Source organism: Penicillium griseofulvum (assembly GCF_001561935.1).
Source record: "Penicillium griseofulvum strain PG3 chromosome Unknown contig_80, whole genome shotgun sequence".
In the NCBI taxonomy this organism is placed as follows: domain Eukaryota; kingdom Fungi; phylum Ascomycota; class Eurotiomycetes; order Eurotiales; family Aspergillaceae; genus Penicillium; species Penicillium griseofulvum.
The window spans coordinates 5,829,640-5,855,560 of NW_024467471.1; the positions used below are offsets into that span (position 1 = coordinate 5,829,640).

The window sequence follows — 25,921 nt, forward strand, 5'->3', positions numbered from 1 at the left end:
ATGCAGGTCGAGGTAGTATCCATATGAGAGGGGGTATAGTCGTGATATCAGCATTTCCTAGGACTTAGGGTTGTATTATATATACTTTTTTTGGCTTCTCGAGAGTCTTTATTCTTATTCTCGATATTATTGAGGTTCTCCCTTGTGGATTGGATTCGGCTAAGCCAGGGCTTGGACGCGATGCTCCCCGGTGGCCCCCTCTCAACCTTGAGCCTTTAGGATTTTAAGACTTAAGATCCTTTCTAATTGTATTCACAGGGAGTATAGGAAGGAGATAACATCCTCCCTATTCTCCCTAGAGGTGCATGGGAGGGTTTAACATGTATAAGATAGAGATGAGAGAATAGGCGAATAACGCATCAACATAGGCATTTAAACATTTAGAAAGGTGAAGAAGAATTAAAAAGACTGAAAGAACTAGAAGATAAACATTAGTTAACGATTTCTTAGACAGTGATGATAGTTATATAGAAGAGAATCGGTCAAAATCTCCAAAAATCCCAAAAATCCCAGTTGGATCGGCAACGGGTCCCAACTCTCCGACTCTTCCATCATCACTTTGCCTCCAGGCCCTTTCCCCTCCGTTTACCAATGTCGCCAGGCTCTCTCTGTGCTTTACTTCCTTGTGAATTTCTCGAGGAAATGCAACTAATTTGAAAGATTCCCCTCCCCGACCGCCTCAGCCCGTCATCTTCACGTCTCCAATCTCCTAGACACACTTGCCAATCTCAATCTCTGTCTGGTTCCTCGCTGGCTGGCTTGCCCTTGAGATCCTCTCTATCGAGGGAGCCTGACGCGCGATACCGACTATCGGTCACAATTTAGACCAATCTTCTCCCCATATTCCTACTGTTCGTGTCACGGGCAGGATACTCTTAGTGCACAATGTCCACCCCGTCCACGGCGACTGCAACACATCCTTCTCATCATCAGGCTTACGGATATCCTCACCATCCTTCGTATCAACCGAATCCCTCTTACCCAGCTTCGACCACTGCCGCAACAACTCGCCTCGCGAACCCCTACGCCATTCCCGTCCCCTCTCCGACAATGACCACCCTTCCCTACACCCAACCTCCGAGAATTCCCCCCGCGACAACAACTCCGTCGGCCATGACCCACCAGAGTGGCTCCAGCGTGGCTCCCTCCGTTGGTGGTCGGAGAAAGAAACCAGACTGGACCGAGTTCTACAAGAATGGTCTTCCCAAGGAAGTCATTGTGATTGATGACAGTCCCGGTCCAGAGCCATCCAATGGTGCCCCAGCTCCTGCGAGTACTGGGGACAGACCACCTGCCGCGGCCCCTCAGCCCGCTGGAAAGAAGCGACGGACGGGGATCGAAAGTGCCTATGACCTGGGCCACTATGACCGCCCGTCGTTTTCAATCAACCCCCAACATTACGGGGAGGAATCCTCCGCCACCTCCTTATCGACCGATCGAACCGCATCTTTACACACAACAGCTCCAACTTCGCTTGGTTCACAAGGTAGTTCGGGAGCGAGCAATGGTGTATACTACGAGGACGGCTCCGTTGGTCAAAAGCGGAAACGCGCCACTCGGAAATCCACCCGCGACGAACTGAAGCGACGAGAGTTGGAGACTGCAGGCGATGCTTTCCTGAGTTATGTCCCACCTCCGAAGCCGCCGATCAAAGCGAAGGATGTCCCTGTGCCGGTCGTTCGCGATGTGAGTGTTTTATCTTTGCTAGAGCTTTCGTGCAAATCCACTGACAAATTTTGCTCGATCAGTACACCAGTTCCCAAAACAAGAAGTTTGACGATGACGATGGTCATTACATTGTCACACCCGACACGCCATTGACAGATCGATGTGAGTAAAGAGAGATCTCTGGTATCTTGTTGACTATGCTAACCCCTCGCAAGACTCTGTGATCAAACTTCTAGGCCAAGGTACGTTTGGCAAAGTTGTCGAAGCCTATGACAAGCAACGCAAGGCTCGCTGTGCAGTCAAAATCATTCGCTCGATCCAAAAGTATCGAGACGCTTCTCGAATCGAGCTGCGAGTCCTGTCAACCCTGGCTTCGAATGATAAAAGCAACCGCAACAAATGCATCCACCTTCGGGACTGCTTTGACTTCCGAAATCACATTTGCATTGTCACAGATCTACTAGGACAAAGCGTATTTGATTTCCTCAAGGGCAATGGCTTTGTCCCATTCCCGAGCAGTCAGATTCAGCAGTTTGCCCGGCAACTGTTTACCAGTGTTGCATGTAAGTTCCCCACCACGTCTATATCTATATATCAGATCACTAACCTATTAGTCCTCCATGACCTAAACCTTATCCATACTGACCTCAAACCCGAAAACATCCTCCTCGTCAGCAACGCCTATCAAACCTTCACTTACAACCGCACTATACCATCCTCTTCCCACGCTACTGCTCGCAACGCACGGCAGCGCCGCGTTCTCCTCGACGGCGAAATCCGACTTATCGACTTCGGTTCAGCGACCTTCGATGATGAATATCACTCATCTGTCGTGTCTACGCGTCACTACCGGGCTCCCGAAATCATATTGAACCTGGGCTGGAGCTTCCCATGTGATATCTGGAGTATTGGGTGTATCCTGGTGGAATTCTTCACCGGTGATGCCCTGTTTCAAACGCATGACAACCTTGAGCACCTGGCGATGATGGAAGCCGTCATTGGCAATCGAATCGATACCGCTTTGGTCAGGAAAGTCATGGCGGGCCGAGGTGGTAGTGTCAATTCTGCTTCCAAGTAAATATGGGCCCTTCCACTCTTTCCGTGATAGGAACTAATTTTTACCAGGTACTTCAATCGAACTAAGATCGACTACCCCAACGCTGAAACGACCCGGGCCTCGCGGAAGTATGTGCGCGCGATGAAATCTTTGACAGTAAGTGTTTCGCATATTATCAGCCTGTGGGAATTTTGACTGATTTCATCTACTATAGGAGTTCATCCCTACCAACACACCATTCAATCGTTCATTCCTAGACTTGCTGCAGCAGATCTTTGTCTACGATCCAAAGAGCCGGATCACTGCAAAGGAGGCATTGAAGCACCCGTGGTTCAAGGAGACACTCGTTGATGATGGTACGGAGGCTCACCGGATCGGCCAAGGATTGCATCGGCAAGCACGCACCTAGGCCACAGATCCAGTTTGCACAGCTACAGCCAATATTCGGCTCTTTCAACGGCATCAGAAAGGAATTCAACCGGCGTGAACAGGATCCAGCTATGGATAGAAGGCTCATATCTTGAGGGTAATCTTTTTCTCTATCGCGAATGGGACGGAATGGTGTTTGCACTTCGGAAAATCATGATCACGATGTTATTTTTTTCTTCTCTTTTTAATTTCTTCTCGGTCCCTGGGGGTTTCTCCTCGACTCCTGCACATGCAGGATTCGGGTGTCTTTGTGACACCGCATGGCAGGGGCATTGGACCCTTGAGCAACCGGAATCGATGCATGTATCCTCGAGGGACCTATCCCCTGATGCTCGGTCTTACTTTTATTTGCTTTATCTATCCTTTTATCCCATTTTTAAAGGCGCTGGTTACATGTTATTTTGCTTATCCCGTGTTTATGGAATCCGGCTTTGGGAGCCCTGGAGGGTTTAGGCTAAGGTCTGGATGATTATACCATTTGATTGTTTGTGGCGTCCACTTGTTAACCGTATGTGTGTACATATGTGTTTTCTTTTCAATTTTCTAATTCTTCTCAGATCTGTACATGACTCTTTGTCTCGGTCTCTTTTGTATACATCGGAACGGAATAACCCCAAGCCGTCCTTCTATATAGTTACAATGGCCACTTCTGTTATTGACATTGTCAGTTCAGCAGTTCAGGACAAAGCATACATTAACAAAACTAGACTCCGTCCATCGAATTGCAGATCCCATGTACAGCATGGATGAATTGGATGAGCAGATCCCGAGGTCACCAACATCCGGGGAGACCCCAACACGACCCCAACGCCAATTGCCCCTCTTGTGGGAATAAATACAGAGTATTTTACCACTAGATCATAACGAAAACCAAAGCTCTCTTATAGCCTAGAGGGGCTATACCTGCTGTTCGATCCCTCTATCCAATTCACCCAACACCATGGACTCTCCAGCATGGCAGGAAGAGATAACAATCACCAAATTCCATGAACTGCTCCGGATAGACCCCTCCATCGGTCCAGAGCTAGTAAAAAAATATCTCAAGGCAATCAATCAACACGACGGAACCCTCAAATCCCTCATCACCATAAACACCACAGCTCTAGAAACCGCCATAGAAAAAGCCACCGAAACACACACATTCAACCAAGCCAGCAAACAATTCCCACCATTACACAGCGTGCCAATAATCCTAAAAGACAACTACAGCACCGCAGATCTACCAACAAGCGCAGGCGTCAAAGCCCTCCAAAACCTATGCACCAAGGACAGCGATGTTGTCTCCCATTTACGAGCCGCAGGTGCAATAATCATAGCAAAGGCTAACCTCCATGAATTCGCTCTGCAAGGAATAACACTCTCCTCGCTCGGCGGACAAACCCTGAACCCATACGATAAGACCCGCACTCCGGGCGGATCCTCTGGTGGGACAGGCGCTGCGCTAGCGGCGAACTTCGGGATCGCGGGGTGTGGGACGGATACGATGAACTCGCTACGGTCGCCTGCGTCTGCGTGTGGGATTGTGGGATTCCGTCCGTCGACGGGGAATGTGTCTTGTGTTGGGATTGTACCTGTTTCTAAGACGCAGGATGCGGCTGGGCCGATGGGGAGGAGTGTTGGGGATGTGAGGATTATGTATGGAGTTATGAAGGGTGGGGAGAAGACAAATGTACCTGAAGCGAGACCTCGATCTCGTCAGGTTCGGATTGGAGTCTTGGAGGCTTATTTCCAACCTGAAAGATGTGCAGATGGAACTCCGGAATCGGAGTATATAGTCGAGAACCAGATCGTGCAGGATGTCATTCGGTCGAGTTTGCGTTCTATACAGGAACACGATGGGGATATCATATTGGTATCTATTGACCCGTCTAGTCATCCGGATTGGAGTTATGGAACCTTGTTTGAGAAGGCGGATACGCAGGCTTTCGAGTTCAAGGATTGTCTCGACGAGTTTCTGCAGTCGTCGCTGGTTTTGTCAACACCGCATCGATCGCTAGAATCTATTGCACAGAGCGGCGAGTTCGATTTACAAGCTATGACGCATGTTTTTACTGCGGGATTGGAAGATCCTGAGACATTTTCATTGACGAGTGAGGTATATCGAAGTCGATTGGAGTATATTGCTGCTCTAAAAGAGTCTGTGAAAGAATGTTTCGATAGATACGATATCGACGCGGTGGTATATCCGCACCAGACACAGCTGCCTGTGAAGGTTGGCGTGAAGAAGCAGAATGGACGGAATGGTGTTTTGGCTGCGTTGACGGGGAGGCCTGCTATTTGCATTCCTGGTAGGTGATTCTATTCGGTGTGTAAGATTGGACTAACAGGAATACAGCTGGGCGGAGCCCTAAGACTGCGTCTGCCGTGCTTGGTGTTCCTATTGGGTTGGAGCTGATGGGCCGGCGTTGGGGAGATGATGAATTGCTAGATATTGCGGAGCGGGTTGAGGGTATCCTTAAAGGTAGAGTGAGACCTATTCTTCATTGAATGGTCTATAAGGCCAACAGTATCAACATTTATAAACGGAAAACCGGGTCTATATATTCTCTGACCTATGTATGCAAAGACAATGTAATATGCACGCTGCGAAACTCCTAAGATGAAAAACTTACATTCCGCGGTTGAACTCCACCATGCCCCGTTCACCGCCACGACCTCTGAACTCCTCCTCAAGGCTGTCAACACTGATAGCCTGGCGAGAGGGGAATGCAGCGAGCGCAAGTGGCAGCGCAAAGATCGAAGTACCCAGAATCAGCGCCAAGTTAATAGGCGTGACCATGCGGGGGCGGGCACGCAGCCAGTCCGTCTTCTCGAGACGAACGAGGATGAGCGGCGGTAGAACCATGATAGGTGTGGCGTTCAAGACACGGGAGATAGCCGTCTCGCCGACGGCAAGTGTAGCAGCCTTCTTACTCTTGCCGAGACTCTGGACTGGCTCGGCGTCCTCGTTGAGCGCGCGCTTGGCACGCTCAGCATCTGACAGGACGGGGTAGACGTCGATACCCTGACGGATTTCCTCACCGCGCATGAGGAAGACGTTCAGGGCGGAGGCGCTGGCCACAGCAGCGAAGGGGACGAGGCGTTGGAGGATGAGACGGGTGTTTGGGGAGACGCTCTTGAGGCGGGGGACGAGGGCGTTCAGGCCGAGTGCGACGGAGCAGGAAGCTGAGACGGCCATGAGGTAGGACTTGCCGATTTGCGACAAGGAGAGGGGGGTAGATTTGTTGGCGTTTGCGTTGTTGACGGCGACGTTGAGGGACTGGTTACCGATTTGCCAGAGGAGGGTTCCGGTTGTCTATATTGTCAGTACAATATTCATATGTACTTATATTTGGGTATGCGTAGAGATATGCTCACCTGCAATCCTGGGGTCAACATGCCTGCTGTGACAACCAAGTTCGAGAGCACGTAGCACGACATGCGGAAGGGCAGGAAGACTGGGGTTCCGGTATCTGATCGGTCGTATATTAGCCAATGGCTATTGTATAAATCTGAGAGAGCCCATACCAGGGTGCAATGTCGCATCAACCACTTTCTTCGCCGACCACAACTCCGGTGTCATGGCCGGGATGCGGTTCTGCTTGTAAGAAGCAATGAGGCTCTTGGCGCTTTCAAGACCGGCGGACGAAACAAATAGGGTCCTAATATAATTGACACAATCAGTATATACTGGGAAGCACACCAATCTCTTCAATCTAAACATACCGAGGATCAGAAATGTCGGCGGCATGGCGCACACGACCCCAATAGGTCTTCAGGTCATACTGCGACGCGGGAAGGTCCCGACTGCCAGGGAGAGAGGCAGACATTGGATCGAGGGAATGACGAAGCACAAACGGCTGGAACTAGACCAAAGAGTGAATGGCGCGCGAAAAAAACAGAGGGAGGCGATATGACTCCGCGGGGAGAAAACCACTTTTTCGATAAAAAGGGCGGTGAGCCGATAAGTGTGGATCGACCAATTAGACTGCAGTCCAATCTATATAATCGGGCCCGGGTACCTGGGAGGGCTTTCTGTAAGGGCCTGCTCGAAACAAAGGTTCGGTGAACTAGGAGGCTAAGCGGCTAAAGGTGAGAGATAAACTAAGAGGGAGTGGGCTATTGTGGAACTAAATAGCCCCGGGTGTTCCTGCGGGCATGCAGACATCCCCGGGCCGGCTCCTCTTCCGAGACCGGTTCGCTACCCCGATATGTGGGGAGTTCTGCAGGACACTAATAAAAGAGATGGAGAAGTATAGAAATAGTTCTATTCTGGGCTTGTCCAGGGTTGTGGGGGAATAGTACATAGGTATCATAAGGGGGTAATGGGGTCTCAGAATGGATCTGAGAATCTGAGGGCGATTATGAAATGGGGCAGAGTGGCCCGGCTAATGCAGAGTATAAAAGAGCCCAGTTGGGCGAAGAATCACACAAAAGAAATCAAGAGGCACCGGTCTTTGCCAGACATATATGCATCCAAGATGGTAATCAACACACCAGGTTTATCGGAAGCGGAATGACTTGTGGGCCAAGGGGGAGGGAGGGGCTTGCCCAGTGGGAACATAAGATGTTCGGACACGGTGTTGTCGGGATGGTGTTGTTTGAGCACAAAAGACGCAGACATAGACGGAGGGTAGGTTTGCACGCTCCAATCCAACGCATCTGGTATGCAGCCAGTGTGTACACGATTCACTGAGAAAGTTAGTACAATCGACATTGGAACCAAGGCCGATGGAGACTGGTACTCACCATTGAATCATGAGGTGGCCACCGTTATCCATCGAGCGGCAGACACATCGTGTACCGTTGCTGGGGTTGCTGTGACGCTCTGTGCTGGGGGTTGCAAGATCAGGGTCGGTCAAGGTCGTGGGAGAAGCATTGTGGCGGGGATGGATTTCAAAATCACTACCAAGGCGGGGTGGTGATGAGCGGAGATTAGCGAAAGTGTGTGATGACCGAGATAGTCGGTTGCCAAACGCATTCGTGGCGGGTCTTGGCCCCCGGCCTCGTTCTTTGAGGACTTGTCGGAGTGCAGATTGAGCATCGCCACTCTCGTCATCCTCCCCGGGCAATAAGTCTGATGCTACGCTACTTCGAGTATAAGTCGAGTCCGAGTGTAGCAGAGACGAATGCCGTTTGGGTGTCCGCTTAATATCAGGAGATCCTCGATACGTTGGTCGCCCACCCCCTCTAGAAGAGCCAGCCCAGGGTGACATCCGACCCGAGTGTGATGAGCCAACGGTGGAAGCATATGACCCCTTTGAAGGAGGCCGGGAACCCGAGTCACTCCGAGATAGTGGACGCCTTGGGCCGTCACGAAGCGAAAAGGACGACTGAGCGCGATGTAGCACGGGATATTCCGAGAACTCAGCTGGATCAGATTCACTCTCTGTTGTAGAGCCATCTAGATCAATCCCGGTCAGGGGATCGGTCAATCCTGTGGGAGCCTCACTGAGTGGCTCCATTTCAGCCTTTGCACGGCCATCACGACCGATACGAAGCACTACAGACGATGAGCGCGCTAAAGAGCCGGTGGCAGTCGAACTAGACCGTGTCAAGGGGGCTGGACGCATGGTTTTTGCTGGCGACGAACGCCCTTTACATGGACTTTTTCGGATTCCGCTGGTGGATGCCATCAAGCCCCCGGCTTGACTGAGCGGTCGGGATAAGCTAGGTAGTCCATTATGTGTGACACTGCGTGTTAGACCTGGTCGTATTCCTCTCGGTGTGTAGTCATCATCTTCCTCTTCGCTCTCGCTCGGGAACACAGTGAAAGGGTCGGATTGGTGGCCATTTGATGCCTGTGCACGAATAAGCTCCTCCCGCCTTGACTCTTCTGCCTGGTGGTGATAGGGTTGTCGAAGACCACGAAGAGACCGCGTCTCTGGTGTAAGTTGAGGCCCTCCAAATCTCCGAGCAGGGGAGCTGAGAAACAGTGCTGGATCCTCGGCCTTCGTGACTGGGAGCCGAGGAGAGGTTGAGAATGGCGCAGGAAATAGGGCAGCATCAGTGGGTGGTGGTGCTGAAATTCCAAAAGCGTTGCCAAAGTCGGGGAGATCAATTGAACCACTAATGTTTGGTAATTGGGGGATGTGATGGGTGTTTGTAAAGGTGGAGGTCTGACGAGCATTGAAATTGTCCCCGTTGCTGGGCAAGGGGACCTCACTCGCTGTGTTGTCTAGATCATGATCCCAGAACAGTCGTTGCTGTGGGAAAAAAGGCGAGCCCGTGGGATCCAATGAAGCCAGTTGAAAAAGATCGGGTGACGATTGGAGATTTCCAAACATTCGAGGGGATGCTCCGAGAAGACGACTAGGTGTTTCCAAATGACCTCCCATGCCTGGCGTTGCTGCTTGTGTATGTCCATCGGTCTGTTCAAACTCGGGGATTCTCCGCCTCGATGCACTTGTCGGCGGCGGGGTTTGCATTGATGCTGCTGACTTGGCCGATCCCACTGTTCGAGGGTACTCCTCGCCCACACTCGGAAGGGGTTTCATCGGGCGAATCCGTCTGGCTGTATCGGTTTGATCCGAGGACCTCCTGTAACTAGTAGTCTCCCCATTGTGACCTTTCAGTGAATTGGACGAGCCTAGAGTAAACTTCTGTGGTGTGCGGAGGAGCTCTGGGCTGGAGGCATATGGATCGGAGGTATCCCAGGTTACCCGAGGGTCAAAAAAGCTCGATTCGAGTTTTGGGGTGTGGAACGAGTCGAAGGTGTTCGGAGTCCTCGTCGGAGTTTGAGGCTCACCGTTGGGATAGCTGAAGCTGAAAATAAACGGATCCATGAGCGTCTTTCATATAGGAACAGAATATAGATTGAAAAAAGAGAGAATAGAAGGCTACAATGTGACAACCCCCACAAGGGGGTTTCTCAAGGGAGGATGCATACCTGTGGACAGGGTGATCCCAACTCATGTCAGCAACACAGGTCCAGTAACCATTGAGAGATTAAGCTGCCAGGCAACTTTAATTTGAGAATGTGAGAGACAATTGGAGAGTAAGATCATTGGAGTTAATTCATGTTGTATAAAGAGAGTGTGTATAGTCAAAGGGTGGAATGTAGAAGGAGAAGTCGGAGAGTCGGAGTGTGTTTTTCTTTTGCTCTGTTTGTCGTTTTTTTTTCTTCTTCTTCCTTTTTTTTTTCAAAGAGAGAAAATTCGAGTTTATTCTTTTTTGTTTTTATATTTTTTTTTCGTTTCTTTACGTGGGGACTCGGATTTTTTTTTATTTGATCCACAGTGTATGTTCCGGATGTATGTTGTGCTTCATGCAGGAACAGGATATATGAATTACAATGTTCAATGTACTAAGGACATAGGTACGGAGTACTCCGTAGTGTTCAGCTATCAAGGAGACTTCTGTCACGCCGATCTAGACCTACTTTGTGCAATAGTACTCCGTACTAAACCCGGACAAGAGTCGGGGGTCCCGGTTCAGCTCTTTTAGGCAACCAGTAAGAAGTAATGACGACATGTAAGATATGGAGGCTCTGGGCATGTAATGTTGTATGGAGTCAATATTGGAGCTTTATCACTTTATGTATAGCTTCAGAACTTTAGAATATCGGAATATCAGTCTATTGTTCCACTTCAGAACCCCCTGGATGAAAGGGGTAGATTCACAACGTGTTCAACCGGGGTAACCTGGACTTTTTGAAGAGCTCAGCCCCTGGCAAACCCTCTTGGCGTCTCTTTGTGCCCGAAAATTATATATTACTTACTCCATGCTCCATGTTGCTCCCCGTATTCGCTTCCTTGGCTCTTGTTAGGATTCCACCTCTGTACATCTATATTCGATACAATATACATTGGAGAGTGTCTTGATTTTGATCTTGACCTTTAACAAAAACTCACTTCCGATCTCACAATCCGGAGATCTGATGATCCCAATCTTATTCTATGGGATCTGTCTCTCGGGTGATGGATCTGGCCAATGAGCTCCAGATAAGATGTTCTCCCGTTTATGCTGACCTCATACGTAATATCACCACGCTTGACCAGTCGATTGACATTTAGTCTGGAATCAAATATAATAAATCGAGAACTAACTTGTACTTGGAGTACTCCGTACGGAGTAGATGTATCAAGTTCGCCTAATGGAGTAATAGCCAGGTTCTGTGGTGGAGACCACAAATCTACTTTGGTATTGCCCTCACTTTTAGATATCTATTACTCCAGGACTGAACTTTTAGTGATTTTAATAGAATATCTGACTTTGCATACTCCCTATATTCGAGAAAGACCAAATGTTGTAGTTAACCAACGTTGTTTGATATTGAAGGCCAGATTATTCAGGCACCTACACACAGCCACATAGCCACAACCACAGCCACCGTTCCTGATCTGCTGCTTTGATTGTCAACTGTGAAAGATCAAAGAATTTGAAATGTTTTGGATCCAAAAATAACATTGAATGACAATCAGATCTTGGCGCTGTAGGAAACTCCCTTCAACGGAATTGATGTGCGAGTCGCATTTCAACACCGTGTGAACCGTCAACTTATCAACCTTCTTAGCTCCATGAACACCCAACATGGCACCAACTACTAAACCCAAAGTCCACAAACACAAGCGAGGTGCGAGAAGGAGGACTCGCGCTATTCGCACTCGTGATGGACATGCACGTTCGGTAGATGCAGGCTCGTCAGTCCAACCGCTTGCCGAAGTGCTCAACGAGACGAAGCGTCGTAAACGCAAGAAAAAGCGGGCACCCCTCATTCCTGTCTCTGATGATCCATTCGAGAAGGTGATTTGATTTGAGCTGTATCAGTATTGAAGGATAACATGCTAAACATTGAAACCAGAACATTGTTGAGAAAGTACCCTTGCCGGATGGCTACGTTCTAGTTCCCAAAGGTGATGTCTACATCACCCGACACTGCCGCAGCAAGACCAAGGAGTCTGGGAAAATTGTCTATGTTGTCTACGTAAATAATCATTCAAACCACCAGTTTCAAGCTTAGAAAGGGACCGCTAACAGCCCCAGAACCGCGCGGGCAAAAGAACAATAGGAATCCGAGTTCCTGAAGAGATTTACACGGAGGTTCTCGAATCAGCCGCTGCAACAAAAGAATCGCGTGCCAATGCCGTGCAAGTGCGCGATGCCAAGGATCTCTCCAAATTCCGAGAACTCCTGAGAACCGAATTCCCGCTTATGCCGAAAGAAAGCCTCGAAATCATCCTGGGACATGCCTGCCTCAAGGGCTCGGGCCGTGTAGGGCGAACGACGATGATCAGTGATGAGCGAAAGACACTCTTGGCTGTTGAGGCGCATATTCGACATGTTCATACACCTTATGAGAAGTTGCTCGAGGAAGGAGGCAATCGGAAGGCTGCTCGTGATCAGGTCTGGCCTACTATCCAGGCTATTGAACGGACTTGGCAGGGATCCAAGGAGAGTCAGACTACACTAGCGTTGCGTCCGGCAGATCTGTGAAGGCTGGTGCTTTTGATTGCATTGTTGGAGTTTGTCATGGAGTTACAGAGGATATGAAGTTATGAGGCTATGGTGTTTGGGATCACTCAAAGTTCAATGAAATTTGCGAGCCATACTAGAATGCATGACTGATTACTCTATTCTTAATCTCGGAGGTACTAGTTGCGTGGGCAGGTACGTAGCCCTGGAGGTTTGTACGATCCATGGAGTAGTAAAATCAATAAGAATAGTACTTGTGACTATTTGACTATGGAAAGAACAGCAGGGGCAACGAAGAAGAACAAAAGCAGAGACAGAAGAGAAGGAAAGACAGCTGAGAAGTATCTTACTAATGAATCTTGGTCACCCCAGAATACATTGGCCGCCAAAGCACCTCAGATTCCTCTCAACCGAACCCGTACTAGGTCCATCAATCCCACTTGTAACACTGCAGCGGTGCTCACCCACCAAATTCCAAAGCCTCAACTTAGAGGCGTCGACCACGAAGAAATTTGACTTCGAAGTGTGGGTGGCGGTAAGGCAAACCCGTGAACCACCCGAAGCCGTCTTGGATCATGTCCTGCATGGCACCCATCCGAAGATTGGCATCCATAAGGGCATGACGACGGTCAATATGGTTAGTATCAATGCGGATGAAGACATGAGGCCCAGCTTGCTCAGGCAGTGCTTCCAGAATTGGCATTCCAGTTCCCTCAAGACGAGCCAATTCAGTCCGAGCGGCGGTTATCACGTCAAGGTCCAGCACTGGCATAGGATGAGATCGAATAGGGATGTAGTAGACGTGTCGGTGAATGGTATCCACCCCAGGTCCCTGGGTCATGCTAGCCGGAGCGGTGGGTGGTGGAGGCTCTTGGACGGGGTCATCAATTTCCATGGGGTCAAGTTCCATGGGATCGAGCTCAAAGGTATCTTGATCGACATATGCGACAGGCGCGTAGCGGCTACTGCCCATTCCAGGACGAATTGGGCCCCGATATTGAGCAGCTGGGTGGTTGCTGCTCTGCGGATTTGATAGGCGGCCTCGGGCTTGACTCTGCTGTCTCATTTGTCTTGCGACTTGTCTCGAGATGGCACCCGGGCCACTGCCCGTGTTGTTTGACATGGCGCTAAATCAAATTGTAAGCATATACTTTCATATTTCATTGTAGTGGAGGTCACACATGCCCGTAGACACTATTATCTTCGGGAGCAAAGGGTGTGGACTGTGTGGTACAATTGGGGATGACGATCTAGTGAAAGGGGAAGAGGGATTATAGGAATCTGTCTCAAGTCGAGAGAGGTAGGTACTGTTGTTTGCCTAGCTATTACGACACGTGATTTTCGACATTTGAGGGTTTACGCGTTTGGGGTCATGAGAATCGAGGAAATTCCCCAAGGTCTACCAAAGGCCTATGTTTGCCATTAAAATGCTTGAAAGAATAACGACAGTAGTTACAAGACGTATAGATTTTATCCAAATATTAAATTAACAAATTTATAATTGATATACAAGTATAGCCAAGCTTTTAGCTCTTCTTGTGCTATATCTCTTTATAGTTCCCTAATTAAGAATGCCAAGGCTACGCCAAGACATCCATGGGTCCACAATAGAACAATCAGAAATGTTCTACTGACCTTCTAAGCTTAGCTCTGCAGTCATTACAGGCATAAAATCACAGAGGATAACAATCTGTTCTCAGCGTCATCACACCTGTATATCTACAAATACTGAAACTGATGCCAAGGGTCCACAAGCCATTAGCTAGGATCCATAACAATTACACCAATCAGGTGAATCAAAGGTCTTTGGGGGCTTAGGCTGACAGCCCAAGGAAAATTCCCCCCTCAAAATCGACAATCTCTCGTATCTGTTATGGCGATGTTCACCATTAACCATGAGGAATCGCTTGTTTCTAGGGTCTTCAAACCGGCATAAGATTGCCCTGGTGACCGCGATTCTGACTATATTCATCCTTTTCAACACTTTGCCCTCACCAATATCCAAGCTAGACCCCCACACCGATAAGTCATACGGGGAAGACCGACCGCGATACCTTCACCAGTCTACCTTTCGCACAAACCCAGACTATGAATATGAGGTCAAGATCTCTAATGCGCTACGCGCTATCGAGATAGAAAGGGGAATGCGCCATGATGAGGATGCGGCAGACACATTGTGGCAAATTATGCTACCAGGCGCTATCACCCAACGGAGCGACGATTCAATCCAATTCGAGAAGAAGAACTCCGAATGGAGGTACAAAGTAAGACCAACAATTCATGGTCTTGATGATAACCACGGCGACTAACTTTGCAATTCACAGCTTGTACAAGCTGATTGGGCCCACAAATTCATTCACGAAACTCTCGAATCCGTCCCAGAAATCGCCCGGCTCTATGAATCATACCCGCACTCCGTTCACCGCGGTGATCTTCTCCGCTACTTGATTCTATGGTACTACGGTGGCTACTATGCAGACCTCGACGTATACCCCGCACGAAGCATCAAATCCTGCCCCTCACTGCGCGACTCAGTCTTCAAAGACAATAGAATCAATGCAAATATCTCGTTAGTCGTTGGAATTGAGATCGATGAGCCTTTCGCTTCGCCACAGAAGATGCGCGACTGGCACTGGGCCCGGCGCTACGGCTTCATCCAGTACACAATGTATGCACCACGACGGTTCAGCCCACTACTGAGGGAGATCATCGCCAGGGTACTGTCCCATACAAAGCAACGTTTCGACGAGAGTTATTTCTGGAGTGGGGGATATAACGAAATGGATACGCTGGAGATTACCGGTCCGGGCGTGTTTACAGATGCTATTCTCGATGTGCTATCGGATGCATTGCCGTCTACCCACCGGTTGGTTCAGCAGTCTATGGAGGCAGACGCTGGGCTCTCAGATTCATCTGTACGGCGTGTGACTTGGGCGCCCTTCCATGGGATTCAAGAACCACTCTGTGTTGAAGGTCCCGAAGCCAAACCTGGCAAGCATTTGGGAGGACTGTGTGTTCTGCCTGTCAACGCGTGGGGCAATGGACAGCGGCATTCTGGAGCGGAGAACTTCCACAGTCAGCAAGCTTGTATTAACCATCGGTTTGGAGGGACCTGGAAGCCTTGGAAACAAAGCTGGCAGAAGTATCTCTTTGGTTAAGAGGATATGGCTTCAATATTTACATATGGTGTCCCGGGTGTACAGTATATGGCGTTTCACGGTATCTTCCACTTCTCCTGATCTCTAACACCGTTTAATACCATAAAGGTCTTTGTTCCTGATGTTGATACCCCACATGTTGTATCTTTATAATGCGTTACTATCCAACCAGTTGAAACAAAGTTGATCTGTGTTACTTCTAACTAAACCGGCATTTCTAGTTAAAGGACCTTGACTGGAAGCCTGATCCATCAGGCATGTCTGCATTAGGCGACCATGCATGATTGGACCAAATACTTACATAAAATATGTAGCTTGATATCTTTCCCTTTCTATCGGACTATCCCCCGTGTCTGCCTTCGCCCATACCTATTCCCTTGAGTTTACAGAAGCGTTTTCTGTCCATGACCGATTCAAGTAAGAGGGACCCGTGAATCCCTTGACAGCAACATAGCTAAGATATCGAGCCGAGCAGATACAATGTCTCCGAAGCTCTTTGTTATATTTTACCGACCACGGTATGGAAACTTTCTACACTGGGCGTTGCATATTGAGAATGGCCAAGATCACCACATTCTCGAAGTTGATGGCGAGCATCCACAATTCAAACGCAACACGTTTATGGAGGATCCGAAGGAATCAAGCACTTTCTTACGCCAGTTCTTTGTTGCTGTGCTTAGGGAGGACGATGTTGAGAGAGTGAAGAGTGCTGCACAAAGCGTGCCTGTGGACAACGAGACGGTTGAGTGGGATTGTCAGGATTATGTGCTCGAGATCCTTGATAAACTACAAGAGGATCTCATCTTGGACAAAGATGACGAGGATTACATGGATGTAAGGGAGATATTGATGGAAGAGAGAGGAATGGTTTGATCGCCGATGTACCGGGTGATATATTAGTACTCCCGGAGACTAATACATAATGTATACGCCATTTACTGCAGTCTCCAGGGCTGTCTAGGTGTTTGAATTCTTCCCTTCTGAGATTCATCAATCCATTGGTATTTAATACTCGGCCCATTGGGCTGATTGAAATCATTAGAAGAGGCATTTCATAGCGGTGGCGGTTGCTAGTCCTCCCGTGACAACGACAATCTCCTTTGCTAACATAAGGACCACTTCACTTTCTCTAGCACCTTCTTCCTAACGATAACCGTCTCTAGCACCCCTAGTACACGGGCGAGGCAATTGAGCGTGTCCGCTGTAGAGATACGAGTTGCGGATGCCTCATTACCGAGTCTCTCCCAGGATACCTCCAAGCTCAGTCTGTGAGTTTTTCATAAGCGTCCTGGGTTTCCAAGGGTTCCATAGCTAGTTAGATCTCACAAGCCACATATCATCGTTATATTGTGAGACCCGGAGGCATCTATAACCGCCTGCAAGAACAAAAGCATTTGACAGTACGACTGAGGTTACTCACAGCGCCTCTTCGCCAGTATCCAGTATCCAGCAAATCATTTCAGCGGTCTCCTGCCACAGAAGCTCAGGCCGTTTCTGCTAGCCTCGCTATCTACTGGCAGTCCTGACAAACGGGCTCACATCAGGTGATCAAACAATTAATTACTAGAAGTCCGATGAATATGGCATCCATGCATTTAGTCTTAATATCTCCACTTCCTTTCACTCTCCTTTCACAGTGGCCGCTTCATCAATCGTTCATTGGGAATTGCATCCACTTATAAGCGTCCCTCGCCTTGATCATAATAAGAGTGGTCTATCATTCATACTATAGTCTACATGGCTTCTATAAGAGGAGGCTTATTTCCGTCATATCTCATCGGATCTAAAGATTCAAAAAAAGTGAGCCTGAATTCTAACACAAAGAGGTCTCCAGACCAACTGGTCGGCTTAGGTTGTATCGAACGAACATCTCTACAGGCGAGGTGAATGGATATTTAAGGGTCCATAGTTAAAAGGAAAGCAAGGGCTTATAGACTGGTGGAATTAAGAAGATAGGCCCCGAAAGAGACGGGGAGTTGTATTGTAGCTATGTAATAGCTAAGGGGTCGATGACTCGATGTCTGAGGCACCATCCACAACAGTGAAAATCCAAACATCCCAAAAGAACGATATCAAGCATATGATAAACCAGGTGAAAAATTCAGATCGTGATGAGTACTCGCTTCTTCGTGAGATAGGGTAATAAGGAGTGGTAGCAGATCCTAATTATCTCGAGATATACACCTAATGTCGGCAAATCTCCAGTCCAAAGAAACGATGCCAACTAAGAGTCTCCGTGGTATGGAGGTAGGTAACCGTCGGAAGCAAACAATTCCACCAGATGGTAACGTCTATGAGCAGTGAAGAACTGAATAAGGCCCCTAATCCATTGATCGTAGACTTCAAGGAGCTTAGGATCATGAGACATGACTTGACGACCAAATGCATGAACCTGTCGAGGGTGTTAACACCTTACACGCAAATTAGAATTGCTTTGAAAATACTTACCTCTGCAGCATGTTCAGCCAGGTTGCACAGGACTTGAATATGACTTAGGCCATGTGATTCAGCAAAATTGTCTACAAAGTTGTACTTTTCGTCCGCAATAACGAATTCTTTGTAGTATGACAGGATGTCGTTGCTGTAATCTGCAAACTGCATCATAGCCGGAATGGCGGGAAGGCACTGGAGTAGGTATTGCTCTTCAGGGAATTGAGCATAATCAAATACCATATGGGCCATAATCTCTGAGCCGCCAACCCTAGGGCGTAGAAATACCGGAACCATCTTCGTCACAGGTGAAAACTGAAACTGCGAAGCCAACATCTGGTGCTCAACAACGCGACCAGCCACATACTCGAGGGAGTTTTTAACAATTGCAGACACACTGTAAGGTCCATACCAGGTACCTAAAGTTCGTAGATGGCCATCAAAAGTCTGTAGAATAGTGCTGTTATGTGGTGCATTAATGATGAAACTTCACCAATACCATGTCAGTCAATGTATGGGAGCTAGGCAACTTGAATTGTAAATATACGAGTACTGACCGTTGACCAAATCTAATCAGATCATCCATGAAGTCCTCCGCGAAATCATCGATCAAGAACATGTAGAGCAACTGCTTTGCAACGGCCACTTTTACATCCAGTGATAGGCTTTTCCATGCTAGATGGGTCCAGCTGACGGCAAGGACTAATCTTTGCTCGGCTTGTTTGAGGGATTTTGCGTCCAGATTCAGCTTGTTTAGGTCTTCGCGTATGAGTAATTCTAGTTCCTTGTCCACGCTGAATGGGACGCTGTGAGGCTCGAATCCAACCCTATCTAGCATTTGCTTAATAGCTTGCTTGACAATGGCACTATGGCTGTCGAGACCCTGCGATCCGGTTGGCTCGGAATTTAGTGCTAATTTGACATGATTTTGGATTTCGTATGAATTGAGTTGAGAAATCGGTGTAGTCATGATTGCAATGATTGATCGAATAATGTTGAAGATTAATGCAGATAAATGTTTTTAGAGAGGGTGCTTAGGTGGATTTTTATGTAAAGAAAGGATGATATTTATAGTGAATTAATGTCTTCTTCTAGTAGGTCAGAGGTCTTCGAAAGGTTATACTATGTTTCACAAAAATGACGAGCTCATTCGTCGATTGACTATGCACCGTGTATTCACCGTTAATGCACCGTAAATGCACCGTAAATGCACCGTAAATGCACCGTAACACGCTATAAATGTATGGTGTAGTATATACATTTTTTGATCCGAACTTGTAGAATAGTAATTTATTTAGGAAACTTTTGAAGGTTATGGTACCTCTAAATGATGTACAGCTACGAAATTCTACGTGACTGTGAACCACCTATCATCATTGAACTCCATTTGGGGACCATATTTACAATCATGAGCGGATAATTATTACTCGCTATCATATTTCGTTTCATTTTACACAACCAAAGCTATACTTCAGATCTACCCCAGCCCTTATAATTGGATAACTTCACCAACTGGTTCTAGCGGACCTGGGATAGAGCTAACAGAATATCACAAAATCTATTTGAGAAAGTGGACGGAAATCCGTAGCTCTCACCTCAATTTCCCTAGGGGAGCACGCAAGTGACGACATACTATACCAGATGTAGAAAGCACCCAGAGCCATCCAATCCACCTTTTTGAATCGGCGTATTAGCCAGAGGCATTGGCTGCTACAGGACTAGAAAAGCAAGCACATGCTCATGAACTTCGCTCTGCCGATTGATTTCATAGAAGCTCACGGGAGGCGATTGCCAGTGACCAATGCCCATGAAATCTAAGAAATTGATAGCATCGCAGTGGCTGCAGTAAGCAGCGCTAATACTTTCAAAATCGCGTTTCCCATCCTTGAGAGCCTTCCTTGGTAGATAATATTTGAAGGTCAAGCAGCAAACACGTCGAAACGGACACAGAACAGGTTCTTTTCGGAAATAGATGCGCATGGATTTCGGATCAAACCCGTGGAACTGGGCCAAACCTGTTCAAGAAGTAAACAAAGACCACGGCATGGATTACACCAACTCGAGGTATATTGTGGGTATTGCCTACTATTCTTACATAGAGCTCCGCAAAGCCCACAAATGGGCCCGGGGTTCGGGCCCAAAGCCCTACCAGCAGAGCCATTGAGGCCAGGCCCAACCCAACCCCAGGCCCATGGCCCACCAGTGGGCCCAAAGATAGGGCCCAAAATCTAGCCCATTAGTGGGTTAGATTGGGCTGGGTTGTGGGCTTTATGGGCTTTGCGGAGGTCTACTAGGTTATGAAGCCGGCATTCATAAGATCATTAATGACCGTAGCTTAACTTGAGTGCCATTTGATAATAAATGTTATTCCTTAGTCTGCTGGCTATATGATCTTGTCAATGAAGAGAAGTTTTTCTGGCAAATAGAACAGAAGCAATAGAATATTTATTGAAATTCGGAGTATATTAGGTAGGCCCTAAAATTCGTTAGTTAGGGATAGACTTCCGTAAAGCCCGCAATGCCCAAAGCCGCTGGGAGTATAAACATGCCGAGAATTTATAGTGGCATTTCATGAGTATTTGAACCCCAATACTTCTATTGTTGACCGCCCTGGTTACCGCCTTTCCATTACTAGTATTAACCCCACCAGATTAGATGTGAGTGGATGCAAAATTCTTCCGGCGGAAAATAGAAGTACCGGGGTGCAAATACTTATGTATCACGTGAATATAAAGTCACGTGTATCTTTTTACTTTCAAAAAATCAAAAAGCACGACGCAAGCTGCATTTCCAGCATTCAATAGTTATTATGTATGATTAATGTGGACTGCATCATGGGTAGCAAAATATGAGCTTGAAGTGATGAAATAGGTTACTCATCATCAAAGTTACACGGCCTGGGGACTGTGTAACTGATGCGAGTGGATGGAAGTAGGAGATATGGACGATACCCAGGTGGTGATATGAGATTATCCAATTTGCTTACCCGCGGTAGCCTCTCTCGCTGTTCAGGGGATCGTCAATGCTTACCCCCACCCACTTAATATTCTATTTCCAATATAAATTTCGGCACCGAAAATGTTCAACAGCTCGAGCTGGATTCATCTTGAATATGATAACTGGAAGGCAGAAAGTTCGAAGTGCTTGTGAAGAGTGTCACCAACGCAAGGCAAAATGTATCATTCCACAAGCTGGGGGGTCCTGCCATGCTTGTCTATCATATCAGCGTCCTTGCTATTTTCTTCCTCGCAAAAAATGCGGACGACCGACAAGAGCTTACCCTTTATGTCCCATGACCTCTCTCTCAAATGTGTGGGACGACAATAATGCAAAGGGTGAAGGCTTGCAAGAGGACGTTCTTGATTTGATGAGTCCAAATCAAAGGGAAGTTTTTCCTTATGTTGATGCCAGCAGTCTGGTCTGTACCTCATCCAACTGATCACAGCACTAGTATCCACCAAGAGGAATGCTGACACTGTTTAATAGGAAAGTTCTGTCGGATATACCCCAAGCTTGTCTGTGTACGACAACACGACCAACTACCTCAACGCTTTACCTCAGGGAACCACCGGTTCTTTCGATATAAATGACGTGTTATTTACGAGCGACAATTTGTTGCAAGCTGTCACAAATGATCAGTCTATCTTCAGCATCAATCAGCCTATCGCAAATACAGATGGTAGATATCATGTCCCAGCACAAGCAACCACTGAAGCCTTTGAGCAGTGCAGTAGTACCTTGGATGGTAACTTGCTCGAATGCTCTGATCATTTATATCGGGATATTGTTGGTCTTACTCAGGTATACATGAAGATCCAAAGTCTGAGTTACACACTTGGAGCCCCAAGATTCTACACCACTGAGTCTTTCCTTCTTCCGCATTCAATGTATGAGACATTGAATTTAACATGTCATGCGGTTTACACAACTTCTGAAAGATTTTCTCAACTCAGGCGGGGCTCGGATGATGAGAAAGGCGTCATGGAAGGAACAATTATTGCGAAATTGATCATCTGCAAGGCTTGCGATGTCGTTGCAAAAGCTTTGCAACATCATACGCTTTCTGAAGACAACCATCGAAACCAACAGATTTTTGAGCAACTACAGTTGAATATCGCACAAATCAAAGTATCTCTCACGTACATCCAGAGTACAGAAGATCACTTTCATTCGAACTCTTTGGCTATAACACGGAAGGTGGAGCAAATTGAGACTCAAATGGCAGCCATTTCGATCTATAAAGGCGGGGAATAGCCAATCGGGAGGAATTAGGGCTAGATTAGACTTATTTGTATTTGTATAGAGTTAGAAGAATTAAAGAAGGGTCAGTAATTCACAGTCGATTATAGCCAGATGTTGACATGTATAAATACAGCACGTATACCGAAATAAAATAATATTATTGAATATAACCCTATCTTTCAAATCCGGAATATTTAACGGAAACAAGGAGGCCCAGGTCATACTGAACCTTAGTGAGAACCCCCAGACCTGGGATCTAGTAAACACTTCCCTCATCTCTTACAGATATACCATCTGTAGCTCCACCAACTATCAGGCCTTACCAATGCGCCATTATCTTTGAATATAACGACCGACAGTATGACGCAAAGACACAAGCATTGGGGTGCGAACATTTCTCAAGCGCTCGCGAGCTCCATCCATGGAGGGAATAAAGTGAAGGCCTGATGACACAGAGCGACTTATAAGCGGTGCACTAGGCTGCAAATCAAGAAGTTCCATGTATCTGAAGTATAGTTCATACAGGTTATGTGCTAGACTTCCTTCAGAAACCACCTTATCCGTGAGGATAGATAATTTACCCATCAAATTCATGGACGAATAATCCGCAATAGTCGTCATCTTGACAGCGATATTAACGATTCCAAGGTCAGTGGCCCTTGCAGCCAGAATGGCCATCGTCGAACCAAACACATTTCCATTGATATTTCGCCAATTGCTCGCAAAGGCGGGTCCTGCGTGGAATTTCAAATTGATTTGAGGCTCCTGCTTGGAAATATATTGGACTAGGTATTGTCGTAGCAGGCACATTTCCATAAAGGCAATTTGATCCGAGCTGACACCCTCTTTATGCAACCCGTCGAGCACATCAGCGAAAGAATTTCCTAGGAAACAAAATTCGCCATTGACCAAATGTTGTGGAGGAATTGTGATGTCTTGGGGAATGGTGGAAAACGCAACATAGAGATGCTTCCAGTGATGTTTCTCCAGCGAGCGATGCCAGTGACGCCACCATTGAATTGCATCGCGCATTGCATAAAGACAGGTCTCTTCTACCGAAGTATCGCCTTTTTGGATGTGGAGAGAATAATCCTTGGACCGTTTAACGCCTGTCGTAGGCATATTGTTGATTTCCCTACGCAGACTCTCCGCCGCCGTATACGGATCAGAATCCGTACAAATATCTTGCAACTTCTGAAATAAAGATATCCAGATATCAGAATCAATTGTTTCATCTTGAATGGGAATCTCCGATTCTATTTTGCAGCTGTGATTCTCTGGACTGATATCTTTTGCTAATTTGGAGTTTCCGCATTGTGTGAAGTTATGAAATGAAGTCATTTTGAAGTAGGTTTTGATATTCAGGGCGAGCAACGGTCGTGATAGAGTTGGGCTTTAATTAGCTTTATGTACATAGTATATGTTATACTAGCTGTTTCTCTCTAACGTGTAGATTCTCCTATTAAAAGATGACGTTTTCGACGTAAGCTATTATTATAGCACAATAAACGATATATATTTCGTCCAATTACATGATTGTTCTAGCAAGAAATGATACGATAATCGCCTGACAACCGAATGGAGTAAAAGCGGGCTATAGTGACTACTACCAATACTTCCAGAGTTCCGTTGCAGCAATTGACTGTTGATAGACTAAAGAAGCAATCCTTCCATGATCACGTATAGTGTACTATCGAATCAGCTTTACTCAAGTACAGTGCAACCTATTTTCGGAAGCCAATGCATTGTGCGACACTGCAAACGCCATGACTCTCGATCAACATGAGTCGCATTGTGCAACAAATTCGGGTTCATGCAGCAATGCCCAGCCAACGCATCCTCCATGATCGACACGTTCCCGGCAGTCGGGGATCTCATAACAGTTCAGAGAAATGAGCAGCATTACCCTCGAGTTTGTTCTTTGCTAGCACATAGACATTCACATCCAGCTAGTCGCACCGTCTAGCTCTATTTCTGAGCTTTGTTTTCCCGCAGCTCTACCCAGCACTTGTAGCTAGGATAAACCAGAAACGAACAAGACAGGTCCCAAGGCTTTTCTTCCTCGAACTTGAAGTCAATCCTCCTTACTATCTGAGGCAGGAACTTGGTCATCTCTAACAAAACAATATTCCGGCCGATGCAGGTTCGCAATCCGCCTCCGAACTGATATTATGCGTCAACGCTTCATGGACTTAAGAAAATGGGAAACAAAGGGCAAGTAGCTGCAACACTCACTGCAAACATCATTGAATCCCTATACTCAAAATCCGATTTGTCTTCAAGCCAGCGTTCTGGTCGGTATTGGTCGGCATCTGGCCCGTAAACATCCTCGCTGTAGTGAAGTGGCCAGGCGTTTGTCCCAACGTGTGTCTGCAATGTATATTAGCAATAGACCGAATAAAACAGTAGCAGGTGTATGGAATACGCACTCCTTCACGGAAATAATAACCTTCAAGGGTCATTCCACCCTTTGGCACAATCCTAGGCAAGATCGTGCCAACAGCAGGATGCATCCGAAGCGTTTCCTTAATGACAGCATTGAGGTATGGCATATCCTTTGCCTGGTGGTATGTCACAGGGTTGGAGATACGCCCTTCGGAAGTCATAGTATCAATCTCCTCCCGAAGCTTCGCCAACTTGTCCGGATTCTGGTACAAATAGTATATCGCCGCACTGAGACTAATACCGGTTGTATCTGACCCAGCAACAATATTAGATCCACATGCATCAAAAACTTTCTTCGTCTCGACCTTGTGTGCAGCTTCTTGTTCGAGTATCTTCCGTAGAAATGTATCAAACTGGGATTTCATCTTGGTACCAGTGTTTGAGTCTCGATGCTTTTGACACTGGCTCATGATATAGTCGATCACATTTGCCATGGGGTGGCGCCCAAAGATAAGCTTCTCAAGTATATGGTACGGCTTCTGCAACTCTGGCAATAGACCCAGACGAGCCATGTTGTTGTTCGCAGTGTGGATTTCTTTGATGATGCCTTGCGTATCACCCATGTTTTTCATCATGCCGAAGTTTTGGTCGAACTGTCTCAATCTCAGCTTTTACTTGTGGTCCGTACTTTAGAGTGGACATACTGTGATCTCACCAATAACATCCCAGGCATAAAACTGCATGAAATTGGGTATGGAGATAAGCCGCTTCTCTTTTGCGAACTCATCCATCTTTCCCATGCAGATTGTCGTCATCCTATCAATGGCATCTTCATAAGATACCATAGCCGACATAGAGTATAGAGGGGCAACTTTTCTGCGTCTATCACGTTGCTCTGTGTTATCCCTCATCGTAAAAATGTCATCATCACTGCCTTGCGCATTGTAAAAACTGGATTTCGTGTATTTTCCACTGAGGTCGTAGATTGTTTTGACGGCTTGGGGCTGGATGATACTGTATCGTTTTGGGCCAACGCGGACTACCGGACCTACACTCAGCATCAATCAGTATCAGCTTTCAATATGACTCAAGGTAATTCGAAACACTTGGGATTGCAGACCATATTTCTTATGTAAGTGGATGTAGTCCTCATGAGAGT

General features: G+C 47.1%; 11 protein-coding genes across 11 annotated transcripts; 5 read left to right on the plus strand and 6 right to left on the minus strand.

Annotated features, from left to right (window-relative positions):
• Positions 1-885: 885 nt before the first annotated feature.
• Positions 886-3,134, plus strand: PGRI_030810 (putative protein kinase (Lkh1); the record flags this gene model as incomplete). The annotated part of the gene is made up of 6 exons (XM_040790794.1): positions 886-1,686; positions 1,749-1,830; positions 1,884-2,231; positions 2,283-2,742; positions 2,794-2,881; positions 2,940-3,134. The coding sequence occupies 6 exons, from the start codon at positions 886-888 to the stop codon at positions 3,132-3,134; spliced, it is 1,974 nt and encodes a 657-aa protein (XP_040647747.1).
• A 960-nt stretch (positions 3,135-4,094) lies between these two features.
• On the plus strand, positions 4,095-5,641 carry PGRI_030820 (amidase; the record flags this gene model as incomplete). The annotated part of the gene is made up of 2 exons (XM_040790795.1): positions 4,095-5,442; positions 5,490-5,641. 2 exons carry the CDS (start codon positions 4,095-4,097, stop codon positions 5,639-5,641), a joined length of 1,500 nt encoding a protein of 499 aa, XP_040647748.1.
• Positions 5,642-5,762: 121 nt separating this feature from the next.
• Positions 5,763-6,963, minus strand: PGRI_030830 (sideroflexin family transporter; the record flags this gene model as incomplete). Its single annotated transcript, XM_040790796.1, has 4 exons — positions 5,763-6,449; positions 6,512-6,606; positions 6,662-6,795; positions 6,860-6,963. The coding sequence occupies 4 exons, from the start codon at positions 6,961-6,963 to the stop codon at positions 5,763-5,765; spliced, it is 1,020 nt and encodes a 339-aa protein (XP_040647749.1).
• Positions 6,964-7,878: 915 nt separating this feature from the next.
• Positions 7,879-9,918, minus strand: PGRI_030840 (PHD finger domain protein; the record flags this gene model as incomplete). The annotated part of the gene is made up of 1 exon (XM_040790797.1): positions 7,879-9,918. The coding sequence occupies one exon, from the start codon at positions 9,916-9,918 to the stop codon at positions 7,879-7,881; it is 2,040 nt and encodes a 679-aa protein (XP_040647750.1).
• A 1,747-nt stretch (positions 9,919-11,665) lies between these two features.
• Positions 11,666-12,568, plus strand: PGRI_030850 (DUF2293 domain-containing protein; the record flags this gene model as incomplete). The annotated part of the gene is made up of 3 exons (XM_040790798.1): positions 11,666-11,878; positions 11,937-12,059; positions 12,119-12,568. The coding sequence occupies 3 exons, from the start codon at positions 11,666-11,668 to the stop codon at positions 12,566-12,568; spliced, it is 786 nt and encodes a 261-aa protein (XP_040647751.1).
• Positions 12,569-13,034: 466 nt separating this feature from the next.
• Positions 13,035-13,613, minus strand: PGRI_030860 (uncharacterized protein; the record flags this gene model as incomplete). The annotated part of the gene is made up of 1 exon (XM_040790799.1): positions 13,035-13,613. One exon carries the CDS (start codon positions 13,611-13,613, stop codon positions 13,035-13,037), a length of 579 nt encoding a protein of 192 aa, XP_040647752.1.
• An 829-nt stretch (positions 13,614-14,442) lies between these two features.
• Positions 14,443-15,705, plus strand: PGRI_030870 (uncharacterized protein; the record flags this gene model as incomplete). Its single annotated transcript, XM_040790800.1, has 2 exons — positions 14,443-14,811; positions 14,872-15,705. The coding sequence occupies 2 exons, from the start codon at positions 14,443-14,445 to the stop codon at positions 15,703-15,705; spliced, it is 1,203 nt and encodes a 400-aa protein (XP_040647753.1).
• A 480-nt stretch (positions 15,706-16,185) lies between these two features.
• Positions 16,186-16,578, plus strand: PGRI_030880 (uncharacterized protein; the record flags this gene model as incomplete). The annotated part of the gene is made up of 1 exon (XM_040790801.1): positions 16,186-16,578. The coding sequence occupies one exon, from the start codon at positions 16,186-16,188 to the stop codon at positions 16,576-16,578; it is 393 nt and encodes a 130-aa protein (XP_040647754.1).
• A 1,351-nt stretch (positions 16,579-17,929) lies between these two features.
• Positions 17,930-19,105, minus strand: PGRI_030890 (Trichodiene synthase; the record flags this gene model as incomplete). The annotated part of the gene is made up of 3 exons (XM_040790802.1): positions 17,930-18,097; positions 18,154-18,532; positions 18,693-19,105. The coding sequence occupies 3 exons, from the start codon at positions 19,103-19,105 to the stop codon at positions 17,930-17,932; spliced, it is 960 nt and encodes a 319-aa protein (XP_040647755.1).
• Positions 19,106-22,710: 3,605 nt separating this feature from the next.
• Positions 22,711-23,718, minus strand: PGRI_030900 (uncharacterized protein; the record flags this gene model as incomplete). The annotated part of the gene is made up of 1 exon (XM_040790803.1): positions 22,711-23,718. The coding sequence occupies one exon, from the start codon at positions 23,716-23,718 to the stop codon at positions 22,711-22,713; it is 1,008 nt and encodes a 335-aa protein (XP_040647756.1).
• A 627-nt stretch (positions 23,719-24,345) lies between these two features.
• PGRI_030910 (cytochrome P450) lies at positions 24,346-25,823 on the minus strand (the record flags this gene model as incomplete). The annotated part of the gene is made up of 4 exons (XM_040790804.1): positions 24,346-24,540; positions 24,613-24,747; positions 24,807-25,415; positions 25,467-25,823. The coding sequence occupies 4 exons, from the start codon at positions 25,821-25,823 to the stop codon at positions 24,346-24,348; spliced, it is 1,296 nt and encodes a 431-aa protein (XP_040647757.1).
• Between the last annotated feature and the right edge of the window lie 98 nt (positions 25,824-25,921).